Source organism: Neltuma alba, unplaced genomic scaffold (genome assembly GCF_004799145.2).
Source record: "Neltuma alba isolate B1F8T4 unplaced genomic scaffold, ASM479914v2 tig00003967_pilon, whole genome shotgun sequence".
In the NCBI taxonomy this organism is placed as follows: domain Eukaryota; kingdom Viridiplantae; phylum Streptophyta; class Magnoliopsida; order Fabales; family Fabaceae; genus Neltuma; species Neltuma alba.
In genome coordinates this window covers 391,244-403,820 of record NW_021633499.1, presented here as the reverse complement: position 1 = coordinate 403,820, position 12,577 = coordinate 391,244, and the positions used below count along the sequence as shown (strand labels likewise).

The window sequence follows — 12,577 nt, the reverse complement described above, 5'->3', positions numbered from 1 at the left end:
CCATTGGATGCAATCTCATATGGGCCTGGCACATTTAGTAATTTATATATTTTCTCATATTGGACTCTTGGGCGTGCAAAAACACAAGGAATCTCACCTATCATAAAAATGATAGTCTGTTCCTACTTCAAAGTAACCTTAAGATTCCGTTCCACAGTTTGCCCAAGATGCAAGAATAAAAATAAAGAAGAATTACTATGAAGTCTTAAAAATTAAACATAATTACTAAAAAATTTCAGTGACACCAGAGTATTATGTAATGATAAGTTTCAGAACTTTATAATTATTTCTATTTTTGGGATCTCCTTATAATTCTCCCTAAAAATATAAGTGGGAAATGAGAAATAGGAATTAAAATGAGTATTGGTCCTAATTCTAACAAAATGGAAAATATGCCAAAGGACTAAACACAACAACAGAAAAAATAAATAAAATAGGGAAGCCAACAAAAAAAAAATCGGAGCTAGGTGGAAAACTTAAAAGCCTTGTATTGATTGATACTTGATGGCGGTTCATCCTTCACGTGACAGATCTTTCTTTTATTTATACACAAGCTAAGGCGACTCACTCTATGGCAAATAATTTAAAGATGGAACTAATTAAAGATGAAAATCAACGACAGAAAAATTTAAGTACTAAAGTTTTATGACAAAAATTACTAATAAAATTAGCAATAAAAAATTTTGTGACAAAAATTAGGGACAAAATTAAGGATAGAAATTAGAGATAGAAAAATTTTGTAACTAATAAATTTATTGGAATTACAGATTAACTACGGAATGGAATCTCACAATTAATCCATTGCTAATTTAGCGACGAAATTTTGGTCTGTAATTGGTTAAAAATTAATAATGAAATAATTTTATGTGACTAATTTCATCGGTACTAAGTTATTTTTCTAGCGATCATGAATAGAGTATGAATTTAGTGGCATTAACTTGTTTTCCTTTGAAAAAGATTCAGAATCATTATTAAATATAATATTTGAAGGCTTTTAATTTGGTTTGGGTCTTAACATCAAAAATTGCAATTTTGGGACAAGCAATATATATAACAACAAACTTCATTTGTTCCATACAACATTTGACCTAGCAAAAACAAAATTCATCTGTTACTGTCCGTAATATTAGTGCGAATATATAGAGATCATAAAACGAGAACAAAATATTGGTGTGTGGAAGTCACTTGTCGCCACTAAAAGTTGAAATTTCAGCAATAACCTCAATTGTTATTGCAGAAAGCCAAGTTTTAGCTGTGACTTTAATTTTTAGCATAGCTATTGGATAAGATTTTTTTTAAAAATTTTTTGCCCCATACATATAGTGACGTTTATTCTCCCCATTGGACCAAAATTGTCATACAAATGAGACCCATGAGCAGTGCAGAAGTAGCCCCAAGTTGTAGCCTAAGACTGGTTAGCATTTTAGAGCTGAAGATGAAGTCAGTGGCAAGAAGATCAACGAGGGCCATGAAAATGAGGATGCCTGCTGAAGCTGACAATAGAACTCCTTCAACTATTATTGCCGTTTGGCTATTCCCATTGTACGCATTTGATATTCCCACTCCAATGCCTATTCCCATTGGGATTGTTAGGCAAAATAATAGCACCATGACAACAATTGTTTGGCATTTAAATTTCGCCTGATAAAAGCCAAACAAAGAAAATGTAGGGCAGCGAGTGAAAAGGAGTCACTCATGGGAGCCCATTATATTATTAGAAAGTTGTTAAGATATATAGGCTGTTAAATTGATGATATAATCTATATATAAATACTCTTCTGGTACTAAATCTAACATTCAATTAACTAATTTGAGTGGATTATGTAGATTAAATATGTTAGTTAAATTAGTAATAAATTAATCATCTTCCTTAGTTCCTTCCTTTCTTTTCCTACTTGATTATTGTTAAGGGAATATCAATAGATAATTTTAAAAAAAATTGATAAACATGCAAAATAAATTTTATATATAAGATCAACATATCAACTCTCAAATTAGGTTATATATTAAGGAATCACCAAAGGAGTACTAAATAGGAAAAATTGCTGAACATTTTTTTTTTTTTTGGTGAACATTGCTGAACATTTCTTATTGCAAAATTTGTTACCCAAAAGGATGGCCAAAATGATGCACCTAGATAAACATCATCACCTCTACCAATGGAGATTCCAACTTTGATCCACTAGAGCCAACCCTTATTGGTAGTTGAAAGACTTGTTTTGACCTTAAATGTAAGATCTTAATTTACTGTATGTCTAAAATTTATAATTTGTTTTCTGACTATCTCTGTTGATTGCATATATTAAAAAGGTTTTCAATCAATAGTAGAGGTAATGTCCCATATAAATGATAAAATGTGGTATTTTAGGGTAACTAACACGCATTTTTACAAATAAATTATTTAATTTTTTTAATATTTGTAAATAAGTTACCTAACTCATACATTTAGGATCAAAAGAAATAATAAATTATTAAAAAAATTTAACATATGAGCGCTGCTGAACTGATGATATAATCAATATATATATAAATACAAATAATTGCCAGCAACAAGAATGAAATGTTAGATAAGATGATGAAGAAGATCAAGAATCTTCGTGCGTGAGGCACTTCACCAGCTAGGACAAAGTTTAGAAACTATGAATAGTTTGTCTCAGCTTTCATATGTCTAGAGTATTAATTTATAATAAGTGATTTATTATTTACACTAGGGTTTAAACATAAAAATTATATTAGATTAAAAAACCAAGTAAAATGAGGAGAACAAAATAATAATAGAAGCCTTAATACCTGAGCAATGCAGCCACCAAGTCCCATGCCTTCAAAACATTGATGGAAGCTAAGTGCTGCAACCAGAGGTTTGATGGTGTTGGGACTTTTGGAGGCACCAAGAGATATGCCAATGATCGCTGAGTGAACCACAATTCCCAGCTCCAAAATCTGTATTAATTAATTGATAGTTAACTAATTAATGGTTTCCACCATTCACAATTTTAATTTAATTTAATTTAATTTAATTTAATTTACATGATAACATCAAAGTTAACGTCATATTTGTCAATTTGTCCCTACAAAGTCGGATTTCTCTGCTGTCCCTTTTTTAGAGTCATTGTGGAGTTTGAATGAGAGAGAGAGAGAGAGTATATGAGAATATGAAATAGAAAGTATAAGTGAGAAAAAATATGATGGCAGAAAAATAAAGTGAGGAACAATATATAATATATAGGTTCGCCTGCACATACATTACTTGCTTTTCAAATTTTATATTGACCCCGTTTCTATATATAGGAACTAGCTAAAATAATAGTTTTGATTTTAAATGTAAAATCTTAATATATTTTGTCTCCAAATTTATAATTTTCTTTTAAAACTATCCTCATTATTTACATATTAAAGAGAGATTTTTTTTTATGAACGAGGTAATTTTTAATATAAATGATTGTTAAAGGAGTATTTTAGAGAACTAACAATGTTGATTAATATTTGTAAATCAGTTATCTAACTCCTACATTTAAAAACAAAGAGAGTAAAACAATTTATGATGAAACAAGACACCCTCACATTTTGGTACTAATCCATCATATTTTCAAGAGATAAACCAGTTCTTAATCCATAGCTATATTTCCTTCGTGTTGATTTAGGTCCTTTCTAGCCACGGACCATGTATACATGGGTCAGAAAAGAACAAAATTAACCCAATGGTAGGTTATAAGGCTATTAGTGTGTTTATTTCGATCTATGGTTTGGGTTTTTTTTTTAGATGAGATGTTCTATTCTGTTTATATGTAAATAAAGTAGGCTCCCTTGAAAGAACTATACGGTTAAAAGGAATCTTAATTGATTACATTGTTTTAAACATTAGTAATTATCAATGAGTTGTATTAAAAAAGGTTAAAATACAAATGTGCTCATAAAATTTCTGCTTAAAACTAATACCCTGAAATTTTTTCTTCGTTCAATCTTATTAAAATGCATCAATAATGCCCAATCTCATTAAAATATTATTCCATTTCACCACTTTTAGGACAACAAAAATGATATTGTAGGCAAAAATACTCCTTAGAAGAAATAAATTGATTCATTGATATTACCTGAGAAACCAAGGTATGCCGCAAATTATCCGACGATTCAAATCTGTGTGATCCAAGTTCTTCAGCATCATTTTCATCACTCAAAGGCCGAGCCTTCGTCAATTCACACCTCTTATGATAACCAACAACCAAAGCCTCCATTATCAACGTCACAGTCGCAGCAACCATGGCAATAAACCCAGGAAAAGGAAACTTATCACCCCATGGCTTCTTCTCTGCGATGCAAGGATTATTCTCTAGGGCTTCAAATGCATCAGGAAGAACATGAAGAAACCCAGTGGCCAGAATCACACCAGCCGCAAAGGCTTTTACTATAAAGAACAAGTCACTTTCTGGTTTTAAGTATGACCAGTTTTTCGCAAGTATTGGTAGGCTTATACCCACTGTGCTAGAAGCAAAAGTTGAAGCTATTGCGATCAGTTTGTACTTCGTTGCCTCAGAAGAAGATGCACATTTGTTCTCATCTTCATCTTCTTTGCTGTTATTTTCACAGGCGTGTTGTGATAAGACCAAGTTTGGAAGAAGAAAGATGAAGATTGATAGGCTTATCAGGAATAATTTGCTTGAATTAAATTGTGAGGATGGCATTATGTTGTAGCTGGTGGATAGAGAAAAAAATGATGAGAAGGAAAAAAAAAGGTTTCTGATGAAGCTTGTTTATTAACTGATGATCACGGACCGGTTTAAATTAAGTTCCTGAAACTGAAAAGAGAAAAACAAAGGAAATTGACAAGGACTGCTTACTTGGCTAATGATAAATACAATGCAACTATTGTTATATATGACATAAAGTGGCTTTGTGCAGCTCAATGCGTCACTGTTTAACTTTATTTAAATTATGTCCTTTTGTGATGAGGAATCTGTCTACTTATGGCTCCGCATGCTCTTCTCATGGAATCTTTGAGCAGCCATACTCATTTCAAACGGCAGCGGTTACGAATATTTTTTTTAAAAAAATTAATTTTTATGTTTTTTTTTTCCATTTATTTGGGCTAAGTTATATCCAGTACTCAATCAGAAATATTTTTCAACAACACCAAATATCCTAAAATGATTAATTTTAAGTGTATTCAGCGTCTTGAGCTTTCTGGTCACACCAAGTATTCTAAATTTAATTAATTTTTAGCCCATACAGTATTTTGAAATATTTTTCCAATAGCACTCAGTATCCTAAATGATTAGTAATTTTTAGTGCGTTTAGCATCCTGAAATATTTTTCTAGTATTACTTAATAATTGAAAAAAAATACTCTAGATGCACTGAAAGTTAATTAATTTATGATATTGGGTGTTATTGAAAAAATGCTTTCGAGTGTTATATACAACTTAATCTAAATAAAAAATAAAAAAAGAAAGATCGGCATATCATCCCCTAAATACAGTCATTAGGGGAAGGAGCATTCCCTGCTAATCAATTCAATCTTGGTGAGCAGGCAATACGGATTTGCTTACTTATTATAGAGTAGAGGAAATCAAAAATAAATTGATAAAAAGAGATATCTTTTTTCCCCCCTTCATGTATAGAATCGGGTAAAACTTCATTTTGGTCCATGTTTGGTGAATGAATTTTTCAATTCAGTGTGTCATAACATTATTTTTTAAAAAATTTGATTCATCATGAACAACGTACATTTTGTTTGTTCTTATAGATTAGGCTTCTTAATTTATGTAGTTTCTAGCATATAAATAGTATCTTTTAGTTTAATTCCTTACAAATAAAAACATTATCATTTATGTCTTTCTTCGAATTGCTAAATGTTCATATACGTGAGGTATCATTATTAATAATCATTTTATTTATATATAAAATACTTAATTAATACATCATTATCAAATTGATAAATACTCATATACGAGAAATTTGTACTGAATTTGATTTGTGCTTCTTTGCCGGAAAGTCATATAAAAACGAGGTTGAGGTCCCTTCAATTGCATTAAGGTCGAAGAAGCCGAGGAAGAAAACAAAAGGCCTATTTTGGATGCCGTATATACTATATAGGCTTGTTTTAAACAATAATATACTGACAAGATCGGTTACAGTTTATACAAGTGGATCACAATTTTGTTTCAAATTAATACTCCGCTAGTCCTTAATATAAAATCTAATTAACTAATTTGAGTAGATTAAAGATGTCAGTTAAATTGGTTAATATGATATACTTTTTTCAAAACACGCTAAGCATATTCCTTAATTCTCTCACTCCTTTTCCTACTTGATTATTGTTAGTGGAATATCAATATGGTTAATTTGAAAAAAAAATTGATAAACATGTGAAATAGGTTTTATACATAGGATCAATATTAACTCCCTAATTAACTCCTATATTAAGGACCGGAGTAGTAGTTTTGACGTAGGTTTATAAGGGAAAAGACGCTGCTTATGCCTTTATTAATAATGTGACCTCGCCATAATACTCTCAATGCAAATATATAAAGGCATATACACGCGGGATGAAAGCATTGAGATGTAAAGAAAGATGGCTGAACAAGTGGACTTGGTTAGGATCTGGGGCTTCTGACTTTTTTTGTCCTTAGTCCCGTCCTTTGCAATGTCACAATTTCTTGGATATTTTTTTTTCTTTTTTTGATCATTAGTTTCCATAAAAAATATTTGGAAAATCACGACATTATAAAAGGTATTAGAGATTATTAGAGCGAGATACTCCCTCTAGTTGTATTTATGAGTTTCAAATTTGGGAGGGGTGTGGTCTATTTTTTGTAAGTTTTAATTTGGTATTTGTCTTAATGGGATGTTTGGCTTAATCTAAAAGCACTTTTAAAAAGTGTTCAACTTGAAACAAAACTCTTCTTATACACTTATTTTATATATCATAAAATCGCTTTTAAAATTATGGTTTGGTTTCCACTCAAACATTTGATGCATTTTTTCCAATATGGCCCTCAATTATTTATTCTCTCTCCTTGGCCCTTGCCATAATCTTTCTTATCATATTTTCCCATACACTCTTTTTTATCTTTTTTCTCATTTATTATAAAGTTATATTTGAAAACAAAAACATATTTCTAGCATATTTATTACTTTGAACTAATTGTTTGTTATTTGTGAATTGATTATTTGAAACTTATAGTACCCTTGAGGCCCCAAACTCACTCGGCTACCATCTTCTCTAAAGCGTTAACTTTTCTTCATTGATTGATTGGTAATTAAGAACCTCATTTCTCTCAACACAACCTCCATTAATCCATCATGTCTTCCTCTTCTTCTCACTTTCATTTCTGATAGGTCTTGGGAAAAAAAAATGAGAGAGATTTGTGTGGTGGTGGGTACCTGTTGATGGTTGATCACGTTTGATTGTCTTTCCTCTATAGGGCTTGGATAAATTGGTGGCCGTGTGTTGGCTTTGTGCGTTCATGATAATGGGTCGAGTACTAGCATGTGTAGGATTAAAGGGGGTTGCAAAATGACTAAAGTGTAAAGGAAGGGGCTTTGTGATGTTTTGGAAAAGGCGGAGGCTTTACACATGGGTGAAAGCATGACCATGGGGAAATCTATGTTAAACTTGGAAAAAAAGTAGAGGCTTTATGAAAATTTAGCAGCTATATATGGTAAATTTTGTTAAGTAGATATGAGTTGTAAATTGCACTAGACATGATGTTGTTGTTAACAATTGTGGATTGAGTTGAAACATTTGTTTAGGTAACATGTTTTTCAAAATGACCAATGTATATGCTGAATTTTGTAAGTTTTAGTGTTCGAGACATGATGCTAACAAGTGTGAATTGAGTTGGAAGTTTTTTTTAAGTTGAAGTGACATGTTATAAAAAAAATGACCAGTATAAATGCTGAATTTTCTATATTTGAGTAGTAAATTGCATAGTGGTGGAAGCTGTGACGCATTGAACATTGGTTGTCACATGTGCACCATATTGCCAGCACTTCATTAAAATATGTGTATCGCGATTTTCATATTAGTATGGGGAGAACTAGTGAAGAATGTGAATGGGAAATACATAGTAAGTGGAGGGGACAAAAGGGTGTATCAGAAAAAAGGGGGGATGTGAAAAGGAAAAGTTATAAAGGAAGGCACGACACTGCAAGAATTACATTGAAACCCCACCATAAGATCATGCATTGGAGATTAGACAAATCTGTTGCACTACTAGAAAAAACTCTTTTTAAATTGTCTTATTTACACTGTTCATTACGGCGACGGTGTAAAAGTGTAATTGATAGATTTTTTGTAAATATTGATACAAATTTTGTACTGGTTTCTTATATGTCGGTGTAAACTACACTAGACTTTTATGCAACCAATATAGCAGTTAATAATAGTCTTTTGAAAGTACTCTTCACACCGATTACTTTAACAACTAGAGACATCTAACAAGTTTAGCAACTGAAGAGACGACCCCTCAATTTTGTTTCTGTTCAATCGTTTCAGTTTTTGCAAGTCTGAAGTTCAAAAGTCATGTCCATTCATCACATTAGATGGAGGAAAGGGAGAACACTACCGATGTGTCCTCCCTTTCCTCCACCTCCTCTCCTCTAGATGAGGTACTCTATAAAGTAGTAAACATATAACGCCACACCCGAAGGATCGTCGCGTTTGTGCACACACTCAACAACAAAATGAATAGGATACTCAACAAGCAAGACTTCGAGTACGACCTTATGGACAATCCCCTCCCTCCTCCAGCTCCGATTCCTTTGATTCCTCAAAGGAAGAGGAATACTAATAGGGAGGGTTTTTTTTTTTTTTTTTGGTTATTGTGTAATCTTTTTTTTTTTTTCAAGTCTGCAGTGTGCTCCGCTCGCACCTGCTAGGTTAATGAAAAAAATATTTGGTATATATCTTGTACTCCCTCCGTTCCTTATTATAAGAGACATTTGATGCTTATGGTATGTTCCTATATATAAGAGACACTTACAAGTTGTCTCTACTTTTTTGTGTTGATTTACTATTTTACCCATATTTATTATCTCCAACTCACACTCTCTCTCCCTCCCACTTCTCTTTCTTTTAATAATTTAATTGTTCTCTCTCCTTATTAATGAGGGCATTTTTGGGAAAAAATTATACTTTTTACACATTAATTGTTTTTAACTAATTTTAACTGTTTTTTTGATCAACGTACTTCGGTTATTTGTCTCTTATAATAAGAAACAGAGGGAGTATTCAAGCAAAAAAGAAGATTAATATGCCATTAAAGCTAAGCAAAACCCTAAAATAAACACTGAAAAAATAACCAATCAAACCCAGGAAAGAAAGATGGTATCTAATTAAAATGTTGGGAAAATTGCAATTAGGTCCCGTCTAAGAGAATTAAATACAAAAAGGTTCTTTGAAATCATAAAATTATTCTGAAGTCCCAAGAGACCTTTTTGCAATAAATTTTATGTTTAATTACCAAATTACCTTTTTTTTTAAAGTTTGTATTAACAATTGAAAGAAGAGTGGTTGACCACAACAGAACTACTTGGGATTACCACTGGACTTCAAATCTCTAAACAAGGTTTTGACAAAGTGTTGGCCTATACCAACTCACTTGAGGCTATCCACCTACTCATGATAGAAAGTGGAGGACACCATCCTTTTAGAACATAGATATATCACAGAAGGAAGGAGGCTGATATTCTCTGATTGGGAAATTGAACTTAGATATGCACCTAGAGAGTCCATATAGTGTGTAGATTTTCTGGCAAGAGAAGCACATCATAGCGTGGAGGACATGAAGATTTTAAACAAACCCCATCTTGGATGTTTTGATCGCCTACGCTTAGACAGGGTCTAAATGTAGTTGTTGTGCTGTACTAATTTATCTTTAGCAAGTTCATCTTGCCCCTTTGAGGGGGGAAAAAAAAGAAAGAGCAGTGGTTAACACCTTAAGATGTAAAAATTGACAACTATTATGGCTGGTTTGACAACACATTTTCTCAGCATATCACAAAATGTAACACATAAGTTGTCCAATTAGCCACGATAGTTGTTAATCCTTGCACCCTAAGTTGTCAACCATTATTCTTTCAGTTGTCAATGCAAACTTTAAAGAAAAAAAGAAGGGTAATTTGGTAATTAAACAAATAAAATTTATTGTAAAAAAATCTCTTGGAACTTCAGAATAATTTCATGATTTCAAGAGATATTTTTGTATTCAATTCCTTTGGGTGGGACCTAATTGCAATTCTCCCTACAGTGTTTACGCCAATTATAGGTATAACCTATATTTAAAGTAGTAAAATTAAAAAAAATTAAAATAATGTTTGAATACATCGGTTAGGGTTTCAATCAATGCATTGATCTACCATGAAACCTAAGTAAACCCTAGAATAAATGAAAATTTAATAAATTAATTTGGAAAAGCTTTTACACTAGTTATAGTTGCAATTGATGTATCAAGCAGTAAAATTTAAAAAAAAATAAAATAATGTTTGAATATATGTTACCCCTGTTGTTTTGTAGGCCACGGTAAAATGTTATCGTTAGATCAGCTTTTTATAAAACCAGGGTCAAGAATTAGCCTTAGATAATAAACTCACGGCTCAAATCACTGTCTCACTTTCAGATGGGTCATCGCCCTTATATCCTGTTCTCTTGCTCCTTGTGCTATTGATGAGCCATAATCACCCTCTTTATCTGTGCTCTCTTTTTCGCTTGCACCATTGTCGTCCTTTTCAAGCAGTGTTGTTCTTTTTCATGGCATCTCTCATTCTCTCACTGGGCTCAAAAGCCTCCCTAACTTGGTATAATCCTACCCTTATCTTCTTCAAGCTGTGAGTTATGATGTTGTATTCAAGAGATTAAACTTACATTTGAGTTTAGAATCACACTTTGAATACGAAATTCATTATTTCAGCTGTGCTACCTCTATTTTTGATTAATTCGATTATTGTGATCCTATTAGCTAAGGTTTTGTTAGGTGTGTGTTGTGAAAATTTGCTATTGCTGCTACTTCGGATGTTTGCTGAATTTTGGGGCACTTTGCATGCTCTTGAGAAGAGGTGGTAATAACGGGTCTGTTTCATAGTTTGCAAAACTATTTTTTTTTTTGTTACAAGAGAGAGGGCTAAGCCCACTAAACAAAAGACTAACCAAGTTTGCAAAACTATTTTAATGCAGGTCTATTTGGCTCGAATGCACTTGCATTACTCAAGCCCATGGTGGGTTAGCTCGCTAACAACTGTGGGCTAACCTGCTACCGAGGCGGGCAAAATAAGAGTAAAGGTGCAGCTTTTCTCCCTCTAAAATTTCCAACCAAAGGAAGGAACATCTCCCCTTCCCTCCTTTGTCCAATGTGTCCCTTCCAACCAAATACACCGTTCCAATTAAGAATGGAAATAGATCGGGTCAGAATTTATCCAAATAGGCCTGAGCCTATATAATTAGAGTATAAAGGCCGAGCCTCTATACATGCAAATTTTTTAGCCTCAGGTTTTGAAGCCTTTTTAAAGACTTACTTACAATGTAAGACTTTAAAAAGAATGCATGTTTTAAGCTTTGAAGGCTCTAAATAGGCTTTGAGCCTACTAAAGCCTGTATAAATAGAGGCTTTTGGTACACTTAGAAGTCTGCATATTTTAATATATATGTTAATAAAATAAATTTTAAAAAATCGATCAAATCAAGCCTTCAGGCTTCCCCTCTCCTACCTCTCCTTTAGAAGTGGTAAAACAGGTTGACCCACTACGGGCTCGAAACCATATGAGTTGGTCCTAAAAGGATTACTTCTTGGCAGACTCACATTTTGTCAGCTCATCCCGCCAAAGGGGCCACCCCTTTTTTAAATTTTTTTAAACATATATTTAATTTTTAAAAAATTAAATTATAAAGTTTTATAGATCAAATTCTTCTTATTTTTATATTTTTATATAATTAAATTAGTATCAACACTTGAAATATAAACAGATAATTCATTGTTAATAGTCATTTTATTAGTATAAAAATAGTAAAACAATAAAGAAAATGAGAAATCAAATTTAGAATCAAGGTCTCTAACAAAATACAAAGTTATATGTAAATTAAGTGAAAGTGATAAAATTTTTTTCCTATTAAAATTAAAATAAAAATTGTGAAAAGGTTTTTGAAAAAAATAAAAAAGTGGCTGGCGGGCTAGCTCGTGGTGGGTTATGGGTTGGTAGGTGTGGGCTGAAAAGGACTACATCAAACAAGGGTTGGTCCAAGTGATAAGCAGTTTGATACAGCTTAAGCGAGGTCTCAAGTTCGAGCCTCAACATATGCAGAAATCCCCGTTGGGAGACTTACCCACCACAGCCAGGTGCGCGACGCGGGTCGGATTCAGATATAGTTGGAGCAAAGCTCCGGTGAACTGGATGGGCAACCTAAAAAAAAAAAAATAGTTTCTATTTTTTTCAACCCAACTCGTCATCTTATGGGGGGTTGGCAGGCTCAACCCTTATTATCGGCTATACTCTCCTTTGCCTCAAAACGTGCCATTTCATCTCATGATTTTAGAGCCCATCCCGTTGCTCAATCCAGACAACCTCACTTTTAACCTTCTAAGGATCTG

At 32.6% G+C, this 12,577-nt stretch overlaps 1 protein-coding gene across 1 annotated transcript; it reads right to left on the bottom strand.

Annotated features, from left to right (window-relative positions):
- Positions 1 to 1,329: 1,329 nt before the first annotated feature.
- Positions 1,330 to 4,679, bottom strand: LOC114743179 (zinc transporter 3-like). Its single transcript, XM_028931372.1, has 3 exons — positions 4,092 to 4,679; positions 2,791 to 2,940; positions 1,330 to 1,641 (listed from the first exon to the last, which is right to left on the bottom strand). Exons 1-3 carry the CDS (start codon positions 4,677 to 4,679, stop codon positions 1,330 to 1,332), a joined length of 1,050 nt encoding a protein of 349 aa, XP_028787205.1.
- Between the last annotated feature and the right edge of the window lie 7,898 nt (positions 4,680 to 12,577).

Bases quoted from the DNA above. Each gene is read 5' to 3' on its own strand.
- LOC114743179 (XM_028931372.1), bottom strand. From the start codon at position 4,679: ATGCCATCCTCACAATTTAATTCAAGCAAATTATTCCTGATAAGCCTA. The intron at 2,941-4,091 runs GTAATATCAATG...TAATTAATACAG, and splicing joins GGCATACCTTGGTTTCTCAG to ATTTTGGAGCTGGGAATTGT. The intron at 1,642-2,790 runs GTATTAAGGCTT...GGCTTTTATCAG, and splicing joins TTGGTGGCTGCATTGCTCAG to GCGAAATTTAAATGCCAAAC.